This window comes from Equus przewalskii, chromosome 21 (assembly GCF_037783145.1).
Source record: "Equus przewalskii isolate Varuska chromosome 21, EquPr2, whole genome shotgun sequence".
Taxonomy (NCBI): domain Eukaryota; kingdom Metazoa; phylum Chordata; class Mammalia; order Perissodactyla; family Equidae; genus Equus; species Equus przewalskii.
Genome location: NC_091851.1, coordinates 40,393,628 through 40,418,171, shown reverse-complemented (window position 1 = coordinate 40,418,171; position 24,544 = coordinate 40,393,628). Strand labels below are relative to the sequence as shown.

Genomic DNA, 24,544 nt, shown 5'->3' with positions numbered 1-24,544 from the left:
TCCCTATTCGGCACCCCGATCCGCAACCCAACTTTGGCCCAAGAGGCAAGAAGCAGACTGGGAGAAAGTTAGGGGTGGGGTAGACGGTGGAGGAAAAAAAGTTCAAGGAGAGAACGCTTGGTGGGATAGCTTTCCCCCTACCCAACAGGAGCCTGGAAAAGAGGAGGATTTGGGAGATCGGAGAAGGCGAGAGAGGATGGGGTTATCAGTGGGGCAGAGAGGGGCACCCGGAGCCAACTCCCCCGAAAGCTTGGCGGGGAGTGGCGTCCTGGGGCACCCGGAGGCAAGGAGCGCGGGCGAGGAGCTCGGCGCGCAGGGCAGCCCGGGCCGGGCAGCCTCGAATCGGAGACGTTTCTCTTACCTGCCGCCCGCTTGGGTGCCTGTTGTTTCCTCCTTGGCATCGCTCTACTTCGCTCCAGTCCCACTTCTGGCGCCCCAGCCCCGAGCAGCGCGCGGGGGCCCGCTGTCTCTCTCTCCTCTCTGGGTCTCCTTCGCCTCCTGCCCGGTGGCTCCTAGGGCGTCACTCGGCCTCTGTCCCCCTGACGATCCCCCCTGCAACTCCTCCACCACGGACCAGAGACCCCCCTCTCTGGGCGGCAGACACGGGTGGCTTGCGCCGGCTGGTTTGAAGTAGAGGTTGGTTCTGCCTTGTTTGTTTGTTTTGATTTTTTTTCCTCTCTCTCTCTCTTTTTGTTTTTGCTTTTTGGAAATTTTTTTTTGTTTTTTTTTTTTTTGGTGACTGTTGAGACACTTGATTTCTTTATTAAACATCCAAGACCGGGTTCGGATGGAAGGGACGAGGGGCGCACACGCGCCACACGCACACGCGCGCGTAAAGATAAGGAAAAAAAAGGCAATCCTGGGAAGGTAGTGGTTTCTTCTTCTTTCTCTTCTTCTTCCTTCTCTTTCCCTCCTCCTCCTCCTCCACCACCACCTCCTCCTCCTCCTCTTCCTCCTCCTCGCCGATCTCTATGGCGGATTCGTGCTGGGGGGAGAGAGAGATCACTCACTGTAGGTTTGTGGCTGCTGTCAGATCCCCGTCTGTGAGTGATATGCGAGAGGACAGGAGCGGGTTTGGGAAAGACAGAAAATCTGGAATTCACTCACACACACTCACACACACACAGACACACACAGACACACACACACACACACGCACGCACTCTCGCTTCCTCTCACACACACTCACACCCCCCACATATGCACACACACACAAACACACACACACACACTCTCACACACACACAAGACAGGGCGAGGCGATGCCAGCAAACATCGATCCCGCTGAACAAACTGAACATTAACAAACTCCTCCTCCTCCTCCTCTCCCCGCGACCTGATGACAGGGAGAAATTTACTCCCCAGCCGCAGAGCGCCAGGCAGAGGGAGTCTATTAAAGGGACAGTGTCCCGCCAGGGAGAGGGGCTGGGGGCGGGGACCCGGGCGTGCCGCCGGGCTAGGGCTCCTCGGTGCGCCCTCTTCGCTGGTGCAAGAATTTGCCCACCAGGCGCGGGGACACCCCTCCAGGGAGGGGATGAGAAGGGAGGAGATGCGCGAGAAAAGGGGGCAGGGTGATGGCTTAACTCCGCCGCTGGGAAGGGAGACGCAGGGGGCCGGGTTAGCTGACCAGCGGGGACCTTTAACAACATTAGGAGGGTAAGAACTTGGGTTTGCTTTGGGCAGGAAAAGGGGAGGGCACCTTATCCAGTGATGACCTCCATCCTCCACTCCTCTGCGTCTCTTAGTCTGACCACAAAGATGTCCTCCACTCCCCTTAAGTTTAATGCCCCTACCCTGCCACGTTCTCGGTCATCTCCCATCTGCCTCCTGGATATTTTAATAGCATATTCTTCTCTTTGTTTTGTTCAAAGAGTATTTATTGAGCACCTACTATGTGCCTGTTCTGGAGACACAGCAGCTGTAGAGAAAGGAAAGATCCTGGTCCTCTTACTGTTTATATTCTAATGGGGGAGCACTCAAGTCACCCCCAGATATCCAGTCTTTGCTTAAATGTCACCTCCCCGAGGCCTCCTTTACGTACAATTTCACGCACACAGCCCCACTCCCTATCCCATTTCTCTATTTTATTTTTCTCCCCTGGGCTTACCAATGTCACACATCATATTATATACAGTTTTCCATTTTGTTTATTGGCCAAGTTCCCCCTCTAGAGTATAAGTTCTGTTGGGAGGAGGGATTTTTGCCTCTTGTTTACTATTATAGCCCAATGATGGCAAAGGACATGACGCATAGTAGGTGCCCAAGAAAATATTTTTTGAATGAATGAAAAGTAAGCAAACAGATAAACAAGATAATTTCAGAGTGATAAGCCCCATGAAGATGTTGCTGTTGGGTCCTGTGACAGCATCTGAAAGAGGCGGCAGCTCTGGGCTCAGGGCAGGAGACGTCCTTCCAGCTGAGGCGTGTTCAAGCCAACATGTGCTTATAGAGCCCTGCTGCAGGCCAGGCACCTTTTGAGGTGCTGCGGACGGGTCTGAGCCTGGACCCTGCTCTCAAGGAGCTCTCGTTCCAGTGGGAGAGACAAACATTTAAAGGGGCAAATGATGTGTGCTGGGGCAGGAGCTGTACTTAGCAGGGGCAGGTGACCTGGACCTGGAGGAAGGGAGGATGGTTATCAGGCAGGGCTTCATGAGGAGAGTCAAGTCAAAGCTGAGTGCTCAATAGGGAAGAGGAGTTGGGCAAAAAGGGAACTCGGATAGTGATGCCCTTATAAGAAAAAGACAGGCATTGTCTAGGTCTTTCCAACTCAGGGCTTCTACTTCCTGCACTGAAATCCGCTGAGGCCCTTGTTAAGATGCACCTTCCTAGGCCTTATTCTAGAAGATGTTCTAACCCTGGCACTATTGACATTTGGGCCATAATTCTTTGTTTTGGAGGCTGTTCTGTGCAACGTGGGATGTTTAGTAGCATCTCTGGTCTCTATTCACTAGATGCCAAACCCTTCCACCTGAGTTGTGTCAACCAAACTTGTCTCCAGACATTGCTCAATGTTCCCTGGGGGACAAAATACCCCTGGTTGAGCACCACTGTCCTAGACCTTCTAACAGAAACTTCTGGATGAGGGTTTTGGAATCTGCATTTTGAACAAGCAACCCCCCCGCCTCCACAGGTGAACCTTTTGCTTACTCCCCTTTGAGAAGCTCTGTTAAAAAAGCCTTTGTTCTTTGGGAATCAGACATACTCAACATTGCTACCTATACAGCTGAATCAGGCTTAGATAGCAATATAATTTAGGAGTTCAAGCGGTGACATTGTTACTGTGGTCATTGTGATGGGGTTTCACCTGGCCAGCTCCTCAGTCCCCACTCCCCACCGTGTACCCACCACAACGGAGGCCTGAACAGTGTCATCTGGAACATGTCCCAGGTGCACCTCCCACTCATCGGCTGCCTTCGTCCTCCCTGGTGGAGCATTACCAAGGAGGACTAGTTCCACAAATATTTTTCTTAACAGTTCTTTGGGGCTATAGGAAACTTAACTTCCCCCATCCTGCTAGTCAGCCACAACATGTTATTGTCACTGTTTGCAAAGTGCTGTTTAATCTTTGTTGTTGTTGTTGAATCATTTTTAACATCCCCACCTGGAAGGCAAGTGCTCATTTCTCCTTCTCATGTGTGTCGTTAACTTACTTACCCTAAATCACCCATGCGGACTCCACCCATGACCAGCCCCATCCTATCCCAGCCTAATCCTTAGGCAACCGAGGCAGAGAAAACTCTATGGCGAAGTCAACAGAAGGGTATTAATTCTAATTAATTCTAATTACCCAATACACCTTTGTGGAGCATTGCGATAGGGACCATAGCGTATTGACTAAAACTCCATAGTCCTGTAGTCAAGGAACTACAGTTATAGGATCAAGAGGTACGGAATTAAGGCCTGAACAGAAAGAAGACTGAGGCTGCAGCAAGTGCGCCATGAATCCGCCATATTCTGTAGAAGCCCCACGCCTGTTGATTTGGTGTTTGTGATACATTCAATGATTTAACAAATATCAGCTGTGTCAGGTGCCAGGCATTGCCCCAAGCACAGGAGATGCTGGGATGCATAAGGTAGGATCCCCGCCTTCCAAAAACTTCTGTTAAAATGACTCCAAAAGACTGGGAACTGGGAAGGAGGGAATTTGGGAGCTGGACCCAGCCTTGGAGAGAATCCGGAGGGAAATATGCAGGAGTAGTTGACTCTGGGCTGCAGAATCTCTCCCAGCCTTGCTCCGGGAGTCTTTGAACTTTACTTTCACTCTCTTCTCTTTCTCAATAGCTGGTTATATAATGGGATGGGGAGGACTTAAAATACCTCTTAGGAAATCTACCTTTTAGCCAGCTACCAACAAATTCTTGGCCCCACACTTCTGGAGTCTTCTTTCATTAATTTGCGTTTTTTCCTACTGCTGCTATTGTAGAGTATTTAGCTTGGTTATCAACAAAGAAGGTTTTGGTTACCCCAATGGGATGGGTAACACAACGGTACCCAGATGTTGTTTAGTGGTATAGACGCGACGTTGGAAAACGTTGAATCGCGTAGTGAAAAGGTTACTCCCTTCCCATTCTCTTTCAATCTGAGAAGTCTCAGTTTGGTGCTACCATGTCTTTTATGCCTAATACTTGCTAACTTGTATTTTTCAACCAAGAAACCGCAGATCACAGGCTCAGAAGCCTGGGAGGAGCAAGAGTACCTGACTAGACTTTTTAAAAATGGTTTGTTTTCATTGAACTCACTTTGAGGTTACCTTCTATCTTAGTGAATGATACTGCTCTCCATTTATGGTAGCAATCTAAAGTTTAATGTAATTTATGGCTTTTAAAAATAAATATCTTTAAGAAACGATAGAGAATAGATAATGGTTCATGGGGGATGTGGAGATGGCCAAATGTGAGAAAGGTGGTACAGGCCTGACTAGAATTTGCAAAATACTTTGCTAAACCACCAACTCTGGCACTTTTGGAAACTTCTTCCAAGAGTTGGTGGCTTGGAATAATGCTATGTTTGGGTCTCCAGGGAACTTAGCATCCTAGGATCCAACACTCAAACTTTGGGAAGTGTAAAAGCATGAGCTGATCTGAAGGACTCAACTGTATCTTGAGAACGCTTATTCCCACACCGGCTCAACATCCGAGTCACCTGGGGATTTTTTTTTTTAAGATAAAGAAGCACAGGCTCCACTCCAGCCTTACTAAATTAGACCCCAGGGTGGAGCCAGAAAATCTGAAATTTTAAAAGTTCCCAGTGATTCTGATAAGGTGCCAGGCATGGGAACCTTTCCTGTGCAAAAGTTGAATTTTGTAACAAGTGAATCAAGTTAGTAGAATTTGTCGCATGCAAGGAACAGCCAGGGCATCTATTCTTGGATTCACTCAAAAGCGTGACTGGGGAGCCTTTTCGTTGCACCCATAGAAGTCTGTGAATGCCGCGTTAAAACAGGTGTCCACCATATTGAATTTTTTTTGATTAGTTTGCCACTGGACTCCAACTCAATGCAATTAAAATAAATATTTGCTGAGTGCCTCCCTAGCGTTGGGTGCTGCTAATTACTCAACATTGGGGCAGCCTGTGAGATTCTCGAGCATCTCTGTTACTGCAATGCCTCCCGTACAGGATTGAGGGCTTTTGCATTTTCTTTTCCCTCCAGCAAGATTCCTCCCCCAGATGTTTCTCCTCTTCACTCTAAACTCAGATGTCACCTCTTTTTTTCCCACCCTATCTGTCCCACTTTCTCTCACCTCTCGTGGAAGTTACAACCATCTGTAAGCATCTTCGTGTATTTGTCTGTTTACTATCTGTCTCCCCTGATTAAGATGTAAGTTCTATTTGCCTCTATATCCCTAAGTCCAGCACAATATTGGTGTCAGTAGAAGATTGTGCCTTGTGGCATAGTGGTTAAGTTTGGTGTGCTCTGCTTCATTGGCCCCAGGTTCACAGGTTTGGATTCTGGGTGTGGACCTACACTGCTCATCAGCCGTGCTGTGGCAGTGACCCACATATAAAGGACCTCCACATATAAAGTGGAGGATGATTGGCACAGATGTTAGCTCAGGGCAAATCTTCCTCAGCAAAACAAACGAATGAACTAAAACCATTGTAGACTGATTGAATACCAAGCTGAGCATCTTGCAAGGAAGGATTTACTTTAAAAATGTCTGAGGCCCACCATTGGGCTTTCATCAGATGTGGATACATAGCATTTCAAGCTGGGTGCCTCTTTTCCAATTGATACTGTCTTCCCCTCACCAATGTCCTTCCCTTTTCTCACTTTCCTCTTTTGTTTCTTGCCTCCTTCAGATCCTCCCTTAAATACTGCCTCTTTTAGGAAGCCTTCCTGGGTGGATCCCCTGTGATTCACACTTCTCTAGTCTGTACTTTCTCGAAACAAAGAGACTCAATATAGAGTATGATTCCACATATATGAGTGTATACCAGCAGGCAGAACTGATCTTGAATATAGGGTAGGAGTTACCTGTGAAAGTGGGCACAAGGAGGCTTCTCGGAGGCTGGTGTTGTTCTTAACCAGGGTGCTGGTTACATCAGTGTGTTCAATCTGTGAAAATAATGTCAGCTGCATGCTTACGATTTGTGCACTTCTATATATACACATGATGCTTCAATTACAAAAGCAGTGTTCTCTCTAGTGCTGTGTGTTATAATCAACTGGGGTGAACTGAAAAATCCCAGTGCCCGGGTCTTACCCCAGACCCATTACATCAGTCTGTGAGGGCGGCATCCAGGCATCAGTACTTTTTAAAGCCCCCAGATGATTCCAATATGCAGCCAAGTTTGAGCGCCAGTGTACCATACAATTCTGCCCTTGAGGATATAATTTATTGCCTTCTTCTTATGTCATTTAACTCATTCAGGATATCCCTCTTCCCAGTAACTATTTTGTGGAAACTTCAAGGTGGCAATCTCTGGTTATTTTCTCCCCTCCCACAACACCTGTACAGCATCATGTTGGTGGGGAGAACCCGACAAGAGGAAATCCCAGATCGATCATGGAGAACGATAGGAAGAATAGAAGGCAGGATGTCGGGATAGAGAATAAGGGGTGGGGCCAGGGCCCCCTCTAGTCACGGGGGAGAGGGAAACCATTTTGAGAAGGTAACGTTTAAACTGAGATCTGGAAGACACAAATCACCCAACCGGGAGCCAAGGCCTGAAACTGGAAGAGACTTCTGTGCTTCTAGAACACAAAGGATGCAGTGGTCAGGGCCCAGGTCTAGAGAGCCAGAGAGGGAGAGAGGAGCAGAAATGACAAGGAGAGGTGAGTCGGGGCTAGATCTTGGAGACGTCATCAGTCATAATATTGAGTTTGAATTTTATTATCATAGCCATTGATAAATGCTAATTCATTTATCTACATCTTGAAACACCTCCTCCTCTAGAGTGGGCATGCTCCATCAACACGGAGGAGAAAATGTCCTGTTCTCCTCGGTGGGAATTTGTTCTCTGAAAACAGTTAAGGAGGATGACTGCAAAGTTTGGGGATGCTCGGCGTTGCCACGCTGGCTTCTCAGAATAAATCCTCCAAAAGTCATTAGGCTCTCCTTTGAAAAACTATTTTGATTTGGCTAGGTATAGAATTTTGCAACAGCAATTAAGCACTGTGTATATTTAAATGGGACGATTGCTGAGTGGGCAGGCTGGGGACACGGGAGCTGTTCAATTTCACATATATCACGTTTTCTCCCTTGGAGCTGGCTACTTGCGGTTGGTGACAGTGTTTTGCTGCTGCTGGAGAATCCAGACCAAGTCGCTGGCCCAGTAATCCATTGCTCAACTTCATTAACCGCAGGGAGACATTAAGTGAATGTAAGGACTGGAACAGCCTGGAAACCATGTGACGAGCAGCCTTTAAGTTCTGGGCTCTGGTATATTTTATGCCACCTCAACTGTGCGTCAAGCTCTCCTTCCTGGTCTCATTAGAACTGTGTGTCCAAAGGTGCCCCTCAACTTTCAGAAGCAAATAGAGAATGATATAATTCGCTCTGAGAACACCTTTCTGTCTTATCCGGAGCATGTCTTATCTATTATGATTAGGCATTAAGCGTCCTATTGTCCTTAAAATTTCATGATATTCTACCCCTGCTTGCTAGGATTATGTCCAAGTGACTTGTCCTGGTTGCTGTTTTCGCCCATCAATACAGCTTGCCTTTTCTCCTTAACCGTTGCTGGGAAGGCCAACGCAGCTAAGGAACCCACAGGCTTAAAATGGCCAAATAGTCCAGGACTGTTGCAAATCTTCTTTCTAGAAGTCTTGTGTGTCTTGCTTTTGGTTCCCCAAGATAAAGATTTGAGAGCAAGTAGTTTATTTGGGAAATGATCCTAGAAAATTCCAGCAGGGAAGTAGGAAAGTGAATTAGGGAAAGGAAGGCAGTTAATACAGGGTGTGTTGTCAAGCAGGTCATCACCATGGGTAACCAGAGCTTGATCCTGCTGGGGAACGCTGGGAGTCAGTGTAGATTACCCACTTCTGGGATATCCCTCCTGAGGGGTGAGAGAGCCGGGGTATTTATGCATCTACCCCTGCCAGTCTTTGGATGGGGCCGCTCCTGGGCCTCCCTGTAGGCAAAAAGCCCAGGTACTGGTAGTTAAACCCGGGCATAAGGAAATGGGCAGAGCACCAGACCAGGTAGGCACCAGGGAGGAAATTTAAGTGTAGGTTTGGAATCGCAGACCTGCATTTAAAAAATACTTTCGCTACTTACTAAGACTATGACCTTGGGCAAGTTATTTAGCTTCTCTGAGCCTCAGTTTTCCTATCCTCTAAACGGGGATAATTATATCACTGATTCCACTAGGGGCACAGAGGGGATTGTATGAGCTAATGGAAAACACACAGCACAACACCCGTCATGTAGAAAGTACTCCTGCTTTTTTCAGCTTTTTCGTGATTTTAAAAGCATTTGTTGATTGACTATTGTTTATACAGTGCTTTCAGCTATATCTGAGGTCCAGTCTAATCCGTACTGAGGGATAAAACCAACATCAGCTCAATCCTCTCTACATTGGCAAGGGCACCAGTTTACAGAAGCCAATCAGGGAAGCTCAGATCCTCGTGCAGAAAATATGAAGGCAGCAGAGCACGAATCCTAGCCTTTGGCGGCAGAGCGCTCCTGCCAGCGCCCTCTTCTCTCCACAGGTGTATCCTCCTGCCTGCTGATGTTCAGTAAGCCCCTGCTCTACGCCGGGCCCGGGCCTGGGTGCTGGGATGCAGCAGGGAGTAAAGCATCTGCCTGGTTCTTAGGGAACTTAAAAGTCTGGGGAAAGACAGGCAAATTTTAGTAATGATAATAATAGCAGTTAACATTTATGAAGCACTTGGTGCCACGCACTGTTGTAAGCACTTTGCAATATGACCTTACTAATCCTTAAACCAATTCAACGAGGTAAAGTGCTTTTGTTGTCCCTGTGTTACGTATGGGGAAACTGAGGCAAAGAGAGGTTAAGTGACTTACCCAAGGTTATGGATACAGTAAGTGGGGAATCCTGGATTCACATCCTCCTGGTATGGTGCTGATTCTTATACTCAACCACCATGTATTACTCCCTCCTGGTGATGCTGCAGCCACGGTGACAGGTACATCATGAAATGTCTAGTTATCATATTGCTTTTCTCTGTTCATACTCCACAGCTTCAAAATTCTTAAACTTCAGCCTGCATATTACCTTCTACAAAGTTAAAACAAATCCCTGGGCCCCATCTCAACCATCTCAAGAGATTTTTTTTCAGGAGGAAGATTTGCTCCAAGCTAACATCTATTGCCAATCTTCCTCTTTTTTTTTTCTTTTTGCTTGAGGAAGATTAGCCCTGAGCTAACATCTGTGCCAATCTTCCTCCCTTTTGTATGTGGGATGCAACCAGAGCGTGGCCTGACGAGTGGTATAGGTCTGTGCCCGAGATCTGAACCTGGGCCACCGAACTGGAGAGCGCCAGACCCAACCACTACGCCACCAGGCTGGCCCCCTAAGAGATCTTGACTTAGTGCATGTGGGGTGGGGTCTGAGAACGTGTGTTTCTAACAAGCTCCTAGATGACGCTGCGAGTCCACAGACCACACTTTGAATCGCTCAGGTTCCAACAGGGATGATTTTTCCTCCCAAGGGATCCTTGACAATGTGTCTGGAGACATTTTGATTGTCACAACTCAGGGGTGTGCTACTGGCATCTAGTGGGTAGAGGCCAGGGATGCTACCAGCATCCTCTAGTGCACAGGAAAGAATGATCCAGCCCCAAATGTCACGAGGGCTGAGGTTAGAGCCTGGTGGAGGGCACGGGGCTCATACACTTTCATCTGAGGATCTTATTTCAAATGCAGATTCCGATCAAACAGGTCTAGAGTGGGGCCTGAGATGCTGCATTTCTAACAAGCTCCAACCGATGATGCTGACGCTAGTGATCTAGGGACCACACTTGGAGAAGCAAAAGTGAGACCATGTCTTGCATAGCCACGGGTCTTGAATCAAGGCTTAGGGCACAAAGAACTCCTAAGAAATAAAACCCGACCGTCATCCTGAATTAGTTCAGAACAAAAGCAACTCTGAGTTTAAGTAATCCTGTCCACTCCCCCTGTAGCAAGTTTTGCCCTTAAAGAAGCACACTGAGGCAGAGGCACTTGCGGCAAAGGAGATCTCCGTTCCTCTCCTACAGGCGGGGGGGGGGGGGGGGGGGGGGTGCGATTGCAAATGAGGGGGGACAGAGCTTGGTGAGAACCGCCTTACTTCCGTCCCGAACGTCGAGTCGAGTCTATTGCTGCCTGCAACTGTGGCTTCTTTCCAAGAGCTCCGCATCGGCAGTGGGGTTTGCATCTGTCTGACTTTCAGGTCTGCCAATGTGAGATGAAAAAGTGGCTGTTTTTAAAATGGTTGCTCTCATGGGAAGGGAGTATGGGAGAAAATGGACTCTGTGCGTCCAGCCCCTAGAGATGGCACCCCAGCCCCTGTGATAAATGGCAGCATTAACAAGGTTTGGTTGAGAGGGGACCTACAGATTTATGACTTCCTGTCTCCGCCAGCAGATGTCATTATGGCTGACAGAACAGAAGGCCTTTCAAGAGCTAGCGGGGTGGAGCTAAGAAGAGGGGAAAAAAAATAAAATAAAAAGCAGAAGCCAAAACTAGTGTTTGCTCAGTGGTGCTATTGTTGATACTGTCATTTTAGGGGCACAGGGAAGTTTTACATTAAACCAATGTCTTGTAACATCTCTGAGGTCCAGCTTCTAAGATTTAGGCAGAATCCCATAAATGAAGGCCAAACTTATTCGCTTCCCTCCAATAAGAAAACCTACAGGATTTTGTTCCTGGCCCATTTGTACTTAAAAGTTCTCTACTTTGCACTGAATAAACATGTATTTTACCCTGGGACATCATTTTGATGGATGTTTAAATATATTTATTTTACAAATTCGGCAGCCTGCTCTGAAATTCCTTTGATATACATATGTTTTTTACCCATTTTTAAATTGTTTTATAAGTTGTCTCTTATTTTATGTGCCGGAATTTTTTGTTGCATTGAAAAATGGTATAAATTTGGTGTTCATCATTGGGCCCCAATACCCATCTTAATAAGTACAACCGCTAAAACGTACTTAACCGTAATTACAGGTCGCATTGTCACATTTCCCTTTGCTAATCTTCGCTTGAAAATTTACCTTCTGTAGGTAAAGGAAGCATTTTTTTTTCCCAAGTTGATTCTCTTATCTAATGGACACTTGAATGTGTCCTTTGGGCTCAGGTAATCAGTGCCCTATACTGCGACCCAGAAGGGACAACTCTGGCAACAGAAGCTGGGTTGTCTTCAGTCCTGTCATCAGTGAATCATCCCCCATTGTGACCAGGCGACCAAAGTAGCTTGGCAGAAATTAAGAATCATGGAAGACGTCATGGAGGACAGCTACAGGGTCCCCTTTGCCCTGGTCTCTTAAAAAACAAAAAACTCATTTCAAGGAAAAACTAGATGGAGAGCCTTTTTCTAGAATTAATCAATAACTGTGATGTTAGTGCATATGTTGTAGCGCATATCAGATTTTTGAAATGACACTGTAGGTGTGAAAATGGCCACTCCATAGTCGCTTTTGTAAACCTCTTTGGAGTGGCACTATGGTGATGTGCTTAACTAACCCGGGCTCGGGGAACTCACTCTCTTTTTCTGGCTCTTCCTCTCACTACCTGTGTTATCCGGGGCAAGTTACTTAAGCTGTTTTCTCACCTGTAAAAGGTAGAGAATAATAGCACCATTCTCTTAGTGTTTTTTAAAATGAAGATCGAAAGCAATGTTCATGAAGTGATTAGCCACGTGACTGGCCCATGGTAGGAGCTCAATGAATTAGCTATTATTACAATGATTAATGTTAAAATATCTTCCCTCTTTAGTATTTCACAGGTAGACATGCAGAGATGTAGACTGACTCAATGGCCACCCAGAAAAGAAATCCAATAATGATAATAACATTAATCGGAACTGTCATATACTGAATGCATACCAAGTGCCAGTCCCTGTGCTAAATGCTTTACAGGCAAAATCTATTGAATTTAATCCTTACAACAGTCTTATGAGGCCAAGTAATATTACTCCCGCTTTACATATAAGGAGACTCAGATTGGATCGTTAAGCCAATCCTTCTCAGACTGTGATGCACGTCAGAACCAGCTGGAGGGATTGTTAAAACCCAGATTGCTGACTCCCTTCCCTGGGGTCTCTGATTCAGTAGGTCTGGGGTGGGGACCCCAAGATTTTCATTTCAACAAGTCTCTAGGTAATATTGCTACTGTGGATCTGGGAACCACATTTGAGAACCACTGGTTTCAGTAACTTGCTCAAGGTTACACAATGAGTAAGTGGCAGAGTGAGTTTTCAAATTAAAAACTTTGAGTGTATATATATATATATATATTTTAAATGTACTCTTCACAAATACCTATATTACTTCAAAGTTCCTTACATCGAACTTTTGAAATAATGGTTGATGGTTGAATTCATGGAGCACTGTGGTTTGGATAGCTACCTGTTTGAATTAAATATCCTGTCCCATGATGTTCTTCATGGCACAAAGCAGTTTGTGATTCCCTAGAAAGGGAGGATTTCAGGACTATTTTCAGAAGGAGCATCGAGTCCTTATATCGTCCCCATTCAACCACTGTTGAGATCCTCAGCAGTCCTGCTGGAGTGGAGGAAAATGCAAGGGCTATGACCCACCCAAGCTGGAGATTCACTAGGACTTCCAAGAGGGAGCCCGGCTGAGCAAGCGGCACCTGGATGCCATCTGTGTCTGAGAGGCTGTGTTTCCTCCGTCTCTAACCTGGGAGGACTCTCAAAACACAGCCCACTTGGACATCCAAGGGCCCTGGAGATGTCTCCACTGAAGGTCGAAGATTCAGACTTCACTGCCCAGGTGAGCCTCTTAGTACCAGTCAGCCCAGGGGACCATTGGTACAAGCTGCGTTCTGGAACAATAACAGGGATGGGTTCTGGCATACGGTGGAGGGTGGGAATGTAGGAGAGAGATCAGAAGCACCTGGTGAGAGACATGAATGGAGACAAAGGATTACAGGTGTAGAGCCAGGATAAAGCCCAAAGTCCCTTAGAGGGTAAAGTAATCCAGCAAAGGGTCATTGGTATCTTCCTTGTTCAGTTGCAAATGAAAAGAACTGGAATTCAAATACATAGGCAAAATGTGCTTCAAGAAATGTGAACACTCAAGGACTTGAAGAAAGATGAAATGAGGAAAACAAGTGGTGCCTTGACAGAGGGAGAAGCTGGTTGCTGGAAGATTGGGAATTCCTATTGCCATGATGCAGGGTGGAGGAAAAGAGAACTCAGTGGACTTGGCACCAGGAGCCTGAGATGCTAGGGCTATCTCTGTAGAGAGTGGGCCAGCTGATCTTCGAGGACCCTTCCTCTTCTGACATAGGAAGATGCTGTTTATTCACACATTCACTCATTCAACAAATATTTGCTGAGCACATACTATGGACCAGGTACTGTTAGAGACAGGCCTGTGTTCTTTCTGCCGGCAGCACGTGCCGAAGCTTCGTGCTCATTCTGGTTGTATATCTGGGAACATGTGCCCATCTCTGGACCAATCCCTGAAGTCAGGGGGATGGAATACTCCTGTTCCTGGGAAAGATGCTCTCTCTTGGGGCCAGGGCTGCCACCTGCCTCACTTCAATCACATTGTTTGAGAGAGTTGGTTCCTCAAAGAAAAATTATGGAGTTGTTACCAGAAAGTGGGGCATAGATGTTGGACAATCAGAAACCAAAATAATTCACTACAATATCTAACTTTCTATTTTTGTGACTCATTTTTCCTATCTGTAAAATGAAAAGGTTGAGATAGAGTGAAAGTCCACAGCATTTTCACTACCAAGGATCCTCCTTACTTGCTCTCCTCTGTTGCCCACCATGGGGACCAAGTTTGAAAGATTTTGTCTATCATTCATCTTTTCATCCATCAATATATCCATCTACCATTTGACACACTTTTATTGAATATCCACTAGCTTCCCATCTTGTTCTAGAACTGGGATTATAGCAACACAGACTATTGGAAGGCATGTGATCACCTCTGTTCAATGACACATATAATGGGGGGTGGGGTCCTACTGGTGGTTTTCTTTCTGGGTTAAAAAGCCAGAACCTTAGTAGAGGGAAGCTTTATGCTCATGTCCTTTCTACTCTGCTTGGAATGTTGCTGTGAGGATGTGATGCCTGGAGCTGGAGCCAAAAATCTGCAACCATGAGGTGACATGCATAAGGACAAAGAGTCGGCAAGCTGAGCATAGTGGTGCAGGAAGGACAGCCACAGCCTGAGGCCATGAAGGTTTGCACAATCCTGGGGCCTCTGTCTCAGACCTAGACTTAGAAGCATCCAGCTTCTTGTTAGGCAAGATAATTCAAATCTTCATTGTTTAAGCCACGCAGTTAAAAGTATTCTCTTACTTGCAGTTAAAAGCATTCCTGGGCTGGCCCAGTGGCGCAGCTGTTAAATTCACATGTTCTGCTTCTCGGCGGCCTGGGGTTCGCTGGTTCGGATCCAAGGTGCGGACATGGTATCTCTTGGCAAAAGCCATGCTGTGGTAGGCGTCCCACATATAAAGTAGAGGAAGATGGGCATGGATGTTAGCTCAGGGCCAGTCTTCCTCAGCAAAAAGAGGAGGATTGGCAGTAGTTAGCTCAGGGCTAATCTTCCTAAAAAAAAAAAAAAAAGTGAAAAAGCATTCCTAATTGATATATTTGGATCCAATAGAGGTTCCCCAAGCAGATTATAGTATGAAGATGTCCAGTAAATAGATAATTACAAGTGTCACCAGCGTCCTGAGAAGGAGTACAGGAGCTTCTATCTGGGGGAACTAATCATTCAAAGGAAATGCACCTAACAAGCAATTACATTTTTCTACCATGTGAGAGAATTAGATCAGAGATTGGCGACATTTTTCTTAAAGGACCGCACAGTAACTATTTTGGCTTTGCAGGCCCTATTGGCAACTATTCAACTCTGCTGTTGCAGTGCAAAAGAAGCCATAGACAATATGTAAATGCATGAGCGTGGCTGTGTTCCAATAAAACTTTATTTACAAAAGTAAGCAGCTGGCTAGATTGGCCCATGGGCCGTAATTCACTGACTCCTGAATTAGATGCACACACCAAGTACGCAATAAAAACGGGCAGTTGAAAATAGTTTGTAACATACTTACTAAAATATGGCAAATTTCTCAAAATTCTGCTTTATAGATGCCCAGTGCCAAGTCTTTAAACTCACACATTCTGTGACTCAGTGATTCCTCTATCGTGCCTCCCCCTGCTCCTGCAGGAGTGAATTGAGGGGTAGGTCAGCTGGACAGATGCCCAGGGTACTAATCTCCAACAAGCTTAGAAACACTAACGGAAGAAGTTGGGAAAATATACACTTGCCCTTCTCTGATCGAAAAATATGCCACTGTAGAGAGAAAGAAGCAAAGGTACAAAAACATAACATTTATTAGCCCTGGAATATTTTTGTTGAGGACTTTTGTAACTAGCATACATAGCGTTTGTAGTCAGCTCAAAGATGGCAGTTGTGGTTAGCAGAAATTCCAGAGCCACATAATGTGTGGTGTGCTGTGATTTACAAGGGATGTGATTTATATTGTGAATATTAAACCTTTTAAGATACCTCCCAAGAAGTTGCTTGGTTCAGAAAAGTCACAAAAGAATGCCAAAGAAATACTAAAACTGCAGAGAAGTTGGAAAGATTTTGTCTTACTTTTTTAAAGAACATTGACTCTGTTTCAACCAATGGAAGTAAATTGTAAGTAGTGCTGATTTTGAAAAAAAGTCTTAAAACAATCAGATTCTCTCCACCCTCACTAACTATATTTTGGACAAAGTTTTAAAGGACATTGGATTGAAAAGTCCCCAGATTATTAGTCCACATGGCCCTCATTAAACTAAGGGCCATAGACTCAACTGCCTGTTGTGTCCAGGATGGTAACAGAATGGAAAGCACTGGATGTGAGGCAACAGGGAATGGTGAAGACTGAGGCAGACTGGAATGCATATGCCCTGTCTAAAAGAGGCAACCTCTATACAAAACCACTATATGGCTCCAGGCTATTGTTTTTCCTCTTAGGAAAGATCTCCAGATCTTTAGCAGAAGATGGTAATCTAAACTTTTATGTAAGAAGTTCCCTATTTTATAAATTTTGCTCAAACCAAATTTTGCAAAACATGCCTTAGATCATAAGTCTCTCTCCCTCTTTTTCTCTTGCCCACCCACACAAGCTCCCTCTTCTAGAGCAGAGACACACGGTCCTTCAGCCACAATAGTCAGGAGATGCTGGACAATGCTGAAGAAGAGCTGTGCATCTTAACTGATCAGGTTTCTCAAGTCTGCCTTTCCCAGACAAGATGAATTGTTGAACATGGCATCCCTTCCTGTATCTCTCACTATGGATCTATTAGTGTCGCTATTTATGGAGAGGAGCGAAGAGAGTGATAATTTATACATACATTTGTTTCGTGCAAATTATACTCCTATCCTCTGATTGGCTTGAGTCCCCCAGAATATTACTTCTCTGCAATAGATAACGTGGCTGGAAGGGGAAATGCTAAATGGTTTAAGAATTTCAAATTTTTATATTGCCACTTGTAGCAAACTGTGTCATCCACTGAGCCATGCAGTTTTTTCCCTTTCTCAAAATGTCACCAAAAGAAAAGTGATCACAACAGTTTACACATGCCAAACACATTTGTCGAATAAACAACATGGAAAGAATTGCAATTGAAATACCACCCCTGTAAGGAAACACAGTATTTAATCTGATTTTAATTGAAATGTTTCATGTTGATACCTTTTGTTTAGGCGGGAGACAAAGCTGGTATAAAGCAGGGTAGTGACAGTAATTCTACTGAAGACATTCTGAAAGTTGGGACTTCTGAGGCACTTTGGGAAGAAAAAAAATACTACATTTATTCATGGTAAAGGAATGTTATTGCACTTAGTGTAGAAAATGCTTCCAAGATGGTAATGAATAAGGTAAGGTTTCCAATTTAGTACAGCACCAAACTAAGCTGCTGCATGCTTCCGGGAGATGCTTTGGGGCACTCAAGAGTTAAAAAAACAAACTGAGTTGTTTGGCGTGGTGGACCCCCATTGTATTTGCTGGTCTAACTTCTATTCATCTTCCTCTTTCAGATAACACCAGCTGGAGTTGGCTTTGGGGCTGTTACTTCTTTCCCATGATCAGTCATGCATTTTTGTGGTATTGATCCTTGGCCCAGACCCTGACTGGCTAAAGCCAATAATTCTATCCCATCGCATCTCTCTGGCCGCCATTATTTGATCCATGATGGCAGAAACCCAGTCAGAACCACTGAAACCTGTGGAGAAGTCTTCTAGGGCTTCTGGGAAAAAGAAAGTTCTCTCCCCTCCTTGAAAGCCACTCCTTCTGTGATCCGTATGGTGTGAAGACATAAAGACCTGAACGGCTTCTTTACTACTAGGTCAGAAGACCACGGAACTGCCAATGGGAAGCCATTTGAGGACTGAAGAAGCAACTGATGCTTTGGAATGCAAAGAGGAAATATGGAAAGGAACAAAACTGGTCCTTGATGATTCTAGATCAAACTGTACCTGAAGCTGGTCCTGCCTCTGGCCTTTTCACTGATGCAAGTTTATACATCCCGTTATTCTTCAAGCCAGTTTGAGTTGGATTCCCTGTCATTTTCAATGGAAAGATTTTTAACTCACCATTTGCTTTTGTCAAATTGATGATGACATATTAATACCTTTTCAATGAGTGATGCTGGGAAAATGGGGCCATGCTGTGGGTTTCTGCTTCACTGTTTTCTTTAGTATGTTGTTTTCAATTGGAATGAATACCTTCTTAAATCATTTTCTTAGTGGTCTCCTTGTCCACACTTTACAACACAGATCAAGTATCACTTTCCCTATGAATTCATTACTGAGCAAGAATGATAAACACTGGAATTTTAGATCTGTTGAGACTGTCCCAAGTAAAAGTTGAGTACTTGTTTTAAGTTAGATAGACATGATTTTGAAACCTGACTCTCTAATTTACTAGCTGTGTGACTTTCGACAATTTGCCTAAACTCTCTAAGACACTTCTCCCAACCTGTAAAAATCCTGTTAATAATAGCATCTTATCCCAGACAACTTTTGTGAAGATAAAATGAAATAGTTCATGCACAACAATTACCAAGGTGCTTGACACAGAATAAATGCTCAATAAATGTTGATGCTGTTGTTAGTGTTAACAACTTATCAAGGAACCTACCATCTAGAAAGAGTCCAATAAATCTAATCTGCAGTTGTTAGTACGATAAATATCTGCTATCTGAGTAATTTAAAAAGTCATGAATAATGTTTGAATGAATATGAGTTAATTAAAATATAATTCAATGAAAAAAATGAATGAATGAATGAATGGCAGCTGGAAACTGAGAGGCAGGGACACAAGTAGAGGGGCTGGGCCAGAGGATACGAAGGAGGAAGAAAGAACTGAAAGATACCCTGTGCTTGATGAGAATGCCCTTCCCATGATCTGTGTCCCCGTCAGGTGGAATGTTCTGCAGTGCCGCTCCCTTCCTCCTCTCATCACTGTGGGTCATCTGTCGGGAGCTTCTTGATGGGCAGCTTTACAGACAGCCATAAAGCGGCATTTATGGCCAAAGCCATCATATTTCGTTGAGCTCTATGCTTAGGGTGTCTACACTATTTTCTCTCTTTTCTCTGGGTCCTAGTCACTCTGCAAAGAAGAAATTTAGCAGAGATGGCTGAATTCCTTCTCATGGTTCTGCATAGCCTCTGAGATAAAATGCAAGAAACCTCAAGAACCAGAAGGCCATTAAGAATAAATAGGATAATGTGGACGTTTACTGAGTACTTACTTTAGTCCAGGCCTAAAGACTTGGCCGTCCAAGATAACTCACCATCTTGAGCTGTGGATCAGCTCATGCAGTCTTCACCACTGTATATGCAGCTACGCACAGTAGCTCAACTTTGCTGATGAAGAAACAGAGACACGTCAAGGTTGTGTTCCATGTTCAATGTCACAGGGAGCTGACAGGATGTTCACCCAGGTAGTCCACATCCAGAACCTGTGCTCCAGGGAGCTCTAGGCTCCACTGTGTCTACACAATGTGTTGACTCCTATGGCACTTGAAGCTACAAACACAGTTGTCCCTCTATTTCCCCTTAGACTCCACAACAATGGACTCTACAGAAGTAAGTTTCTTAAAATAAAATTCTTCAAATGTGGACACATTAGAGACACTTTGAGATGATTTCAAGAGCTGCTATTTATAGATTTCTTTGAAAAAGAGTTTTTACAAATTTCCCTTTTTCCATTGATCCTTAATAAGCAGTAGACAGACACTTCAACTCCTGTTTGGACTTGAACTTCACGGGACCATGCAGCATTCTTGGTGGTAGGCATCTGAATTACCAATCTACTCTCACAGCCAAGTTTAGCCAGGCTGGATTTGCTGAAATTCTATTTTAGACATCCTTTCATGTCTAGCTGGCCTAGGAGCTATGCAATTTGTAGGGTCCCAGCCCTTGGCTTCACAGAGCAGAGTATAGAGGAGGGGTTTGGAGCTGAGGAACAATAGCTTAATAACTAGCTTGCTGGCAACTCAGAGAAGTTCTCTTAACTCTGGGCATGGGCTGCAATCCACAGAGATGGGTCCTCAGCAGCCATGTTTGTATTATGTATTTCTCCTCGACTGGACTAAGCAAGAACGCCTGACTCAAGCGAGCCAATCACATTCTGTCTTCCAGGAACTGGCACTGAGCAAATTAGTTCCCATCACTGAATCTGGATCATGTAACATCTGGGGCAGCCAAATTCCACCAAGCAGATTAAGCACAGAGGTAACCTGTCTCTCTCTCTCTCTCTTTTTTTTTGGTGAGGAAGATTGTCACTGAGCTAACATCTGTGCCAATCTTCCCCTATTTAGTATGTGGGATGCCGTCACAGCATGGTTTGATGAGTGGTGTGTAGGTCCGCACCCTGGATCTGAACCTGAAAACCCCAGGCCTCTGAAGTCAAATGTGTGAACTTAACCACTGCACCACTAGGCTGGTCCCAAGGCAACCCGTCTTTAATGATCATAGTTTAAAGAAAGTGAAATGGAAATGAATGAAAGGAAAGGAGAGAGGAAATATCTGGGATCGCTTTCTAGTAGCTGAATCCAGTCTCTTTCTGAGGGCTGGCTGTATTTCAGTCTTGTGTGTTCTCTGAGATACCTCTACCCATATAAAAAAATAACTGGACATTTTGCATCAGCTAAATAGTTTTCAGTTACTTACACTCCAAAAGCACCGATTAATGAGACAAGCAAGTCTTTTTACCACTCGGAGCAGATTCAAATCCTTTTTGAGACAATGTAGCTTATGAATAACACAAAAATTTCATTGGTCAGAAAGAGGGTTGGTCGACTTCCTTGAAAAAAGGCAGGAAATGGGAGGAGTTATTTCTTCAAGGTTTTTAGCGACAGGTAACAATTACATTTCTAAATCACTTCTCAGCTTCTAACTTCCTTAAAAGATTTTCCTATAACTAATTGTTCACTTTAGGACAAATAATGATAGTGATCAAGGAACTTAGAGGAAGATGAAAGTTAGAAATCACCAGAAAAACTAACTATAATTCAAAAAGAGAAGTGGCCATTTTGATGGCAGTAAGACACACTCCCAGGAAATGCCTCACCTTGTACAGAGTATAATCACACTGCCTCCAATGAGAACCTAACCCAACAGCTAAAGTGAGAGGAAAAAGCACGGAGTGGGAGAAGGAGAGAGAGTTCTCTGGTTGTCACAGAAAACCCAAACTCAATTGAGCTTAAAAGAGAGTACAAAAGGGTTTTCTTTGCTTTGATCCGAGAAAAGCGTGGCTAGAGAAAGCTTTCGGCATGGCTGGATCCTGGTACTTGAATTATTCCACCAGGAATGGTTCTTTGTACTCTCGGTTCCACTCTGCCTATGTTGGCTTCATTCCCAAGCAGAAGTTTTACATGTAGAGTTGCCAGATTTGGCAAATAGAAATAGAATACTCAGATAAATTTCAACTTCAGAACAGCAAAGAAAAGTTTTTAAATTTTAAGTATATCCTATGCAATATTTGGGACACATGGCCTCCTGTATTTTTCTGGCAACCCCATTCACATGAGGTGGCAAAGATGGCTGCCAGTACTTCTAGACTTGTATCCTATTAATATAGCAGCCTTAGTGAAAGGGGGCTTATTTTCTAAAATTCTAATATCTATAAGTCCCAGGGTTGTGTCCCATTGGAACAATTTGGGTCATGTGCACATCCATGAACCAATCACCATGGCTTAGGAAATGATATCATCTGATGGGCCAGGCATGGCCTGTGGCATGACAATGCAGGAGAAGTGGCAAAATAATATTTGTCCGCGAAAAAAATTACGTAGACTTATACGTGGTTGGAATAGAATATAGAAATAATCTTAGTTCAAGCTGCTCATTTAGCAGATGTGAAAGTGGAGTCTAAAGAGCTCCTTTAACTTCTCCAGACAGCCCAGTCGTGGGTGAATCTGGCCTGGAACACACCCCTCCCACCTCCTCACCATGCCCTGTCCTCTCCTTGCTTCCACGAGGCCTTTGCCATTCTGATATCCACTGGATAAGTCAGTTAGCACCTCTGAGGGCTTCCCCTCTCTCTCTTCTCTGTATACAAAATGAACAGGTGAAAACGAAATGCTTGTCAAAACAAATCTCTGTTTGGTTTTCTCCATCTATGGGACAATTTCTGTAATGTGTCAATCACTTTGTTGCGAAATAGCCCCTCCCACACACAATCCCCGTTTTCCGATGACAGTAGCCTGTCAGTCATTCACTAAATCAAAGCCAAATTTCATGCCAAGCAAAGACCAGTTTGTCAATCATCTTGCCTGCCCCACATCCACCAGAAGCACCTGACACCTATCACTTTCTACTCTCAAATGGGGGGGATCTAATTAGCCTTGCGTATTTCCCCTAATTGAGCTCTTTTTAAGACTGTAGCTTAGCAACTAAGAAGTTATTTTTTCGACAACTGGCCTAAATTTCATAGCTTTCTTGACTGTTGCCACTTGTTAGAAAACTGTTTCCCCTCAAGTGGCCAAACAGCAGATGTTAAGATTTACTTAATACTGAGTGTTCTATTGTTTCTAATCATAAGCGCTCTCCCATTGTCTAAAAGTAAACAGGCCACATGTTGTCAAATAGACGCCATTGTAAATAATTATAAAACATCTTGGAATTTTGTTCTGAAGTCTCAAATTCTCCATTATTGGTAACACTAAATATCAGAAAAGAGGAGATAAACCCCAGGCATTTATTAGATTGTAAATCACTTCCCAAGAACCTTCTGTGAGCGAGTCATTTTGAGGTGATGGACAGAATATAACACATGTTCTCGTCCTGAAGGAGCTTAGTTGGAGGAGACAGTTGGCAACAAATTTTAAATCCATTTAAAGGGAATAAATAGTGCAAATTTGAGAGGCTGATAGAGGCAATAATAATAATAATTTTAAAAAGGTCTGATGATATAGTCACGATTGCTGTAGGGGACCTTGTCATTTCTTTGGTGGCTCAGATTCTGACTTCCCTTCCTAGTTTTGAAGGAAACCTCCACTGCGTGTAGAGGATGGGAGAGACGGCGCCCTCACCGCCCAGGATGGAAACTGGAGGGTGAGACTGCCTCCTCCGTCAACCCTCCGGCAGCCACAAGATTGCAGTCTGTCCCATCAGGTGCGCCCACCTTGTCGATTTGAGTCTGTGGCTGTGCGAACATTTGATGTGGCTCGCAGTAGTTGCTCTGGTGTCCACGGGCAGTGGCATCACAGCAAACGGTCCTGGTGGTGTTATCTTCAGTGAACTGTTCAGGCTAAAAGAAGGATGTCAGCATTCTCGCCTCCTGGCTCCTCTCCCCATTGCCGTGGTTCTCACCAGGTCCTCCAACCATTTCATAATTTTCAGTCTCGATAAAGTAAAACTTTACTTCAAATAAATTTACTTTTAAAATCTGAAATAGTCAGAATTGGTTTCTGTTGTGTTTAACCCACAACCTTGAAACTTTTAATTGGCTTGGGCATGAGATAGAAGGATGCTCTGATCACTCTGGGCTGCAGTAATTTGGGAAGCCTCCACGGAGAATAAGGGCTTCAAGTACTCTGCACAGGCAGAGAGCAACGGAGCAGCTGTTCTGCGTTGAACTCCTGGTAGAGAGAAGCAGAAAAAGTCTAGTATGCTGAAAACAATTTTAAACTATAAAGACAAGTTTTGTTTATCTTCCTTATCATTTTATCTTCAAGAAAGTAACTCAGTGCCAGTAACTCAGTGACTGGCAAACAACAGCATGTATTAAAAGTGCTGAATGAGGGCTGGCCTGGTGGTGTAGTGGTTAAATTTGTGTGCTCCACTTCACTGGCCCTGGGTTTGCAGGTTTGGATCCCAGGTGTGGACTTAGCACTGCTCGTCAAGCCATGCTGTGGTGGCATCCCACATAAAGTAGAGGAAGATGGGCACAGATGTTAGCTCGGTGACAATCTTCCTCAAGCAAAAAGAGGAAGATTGGCAACAGATGTTAGTTCAGGGCCAACCTTCCTCACACACACACAAAAATACAGAATGAATGAATGACATTGAAAGGAAAGGATGCCTAGATGAATTGACTAAACTAGAAACTCCTGGCAGGTTGGTAAGAAATGAGGCTCTAACATTAGCTTGGGGAATTATTGTAAAGAACCTAAAAATTAACCGCAACTCTAATTTTTATATAAATTTTCAGCATATTATAAAGTAGCATGTACAGTATTATGCACAAAATGTAAAATCCTATCCCCCAAGAGTTTTGCAGAGATGGGGAGCACATCTAGTATATCAATGGATGAGCCATCATGCTTGTGGTCTTGGCCAATGGGAGACAGTCTCAATCTGGAAGTTTCTTTATCCTAAAACGAGCTGACTATAAATCTCCCTTTGACTACCTTAGGAGAGGCAATTGGGCAGAGAGAGAAACTGCTGAGG

At 44.5% G+C, this 24,544-nt stretch overlaps 1 protein-coding gene and 1 long non-coding RNA gene across 10 annotated transcripts in view; one reads left to right on the top strand and one right to left on the bottom strand.

Moving 5' to 3' along the window:
* TSHZ2 (teashirt zinc finger homeobox 2) overlaps positions 1-496 on the bottom strand; it is a 439,178-nt gene extending 438,682 nt beyond the window's left edge. For all 8 annotated transcript variants that reach the window (XR_011531206.1, XM_070589581.1, XM_070589585.1 and 5 more), the window contains exon 1: positions 362-496. Coding sequence is in view for 7 of the 8 variants with exons in the window: in XM_070589581.1 (XP_070445682.1) it covers positions 362-401 (40 nt within the window). In the remaining variant the exon portion in view is untranslated. The remainder of the gene's footprint in view (positions 1-361) is intronic.
* LOC139078288 (uncharacterized) lies at positions 483-23,552 on the top strand. Of its 2 annotated transcripts, XR_011531207.1 has the most exons (4): positions 483-636; positions 17,684-19,938; positions 20,291-20,383; positions 23,132-23,552. It is a non-coding gene; the product is annotated as an uncharacterized lncRNA (long non-coding RNA). The 2 variants fall into 2 exon arrangements; XR_011531208.1 differs by lacking the exons at positions 20,291-20,383; positions 23,132-23,552 and adding an exon at positions 13,082-13,402 and having other exon boundaries at positions 503-636; positions 17,684-18,745.
* Positions 23,553-24,544: the final 992 nt, after the last annotated feature.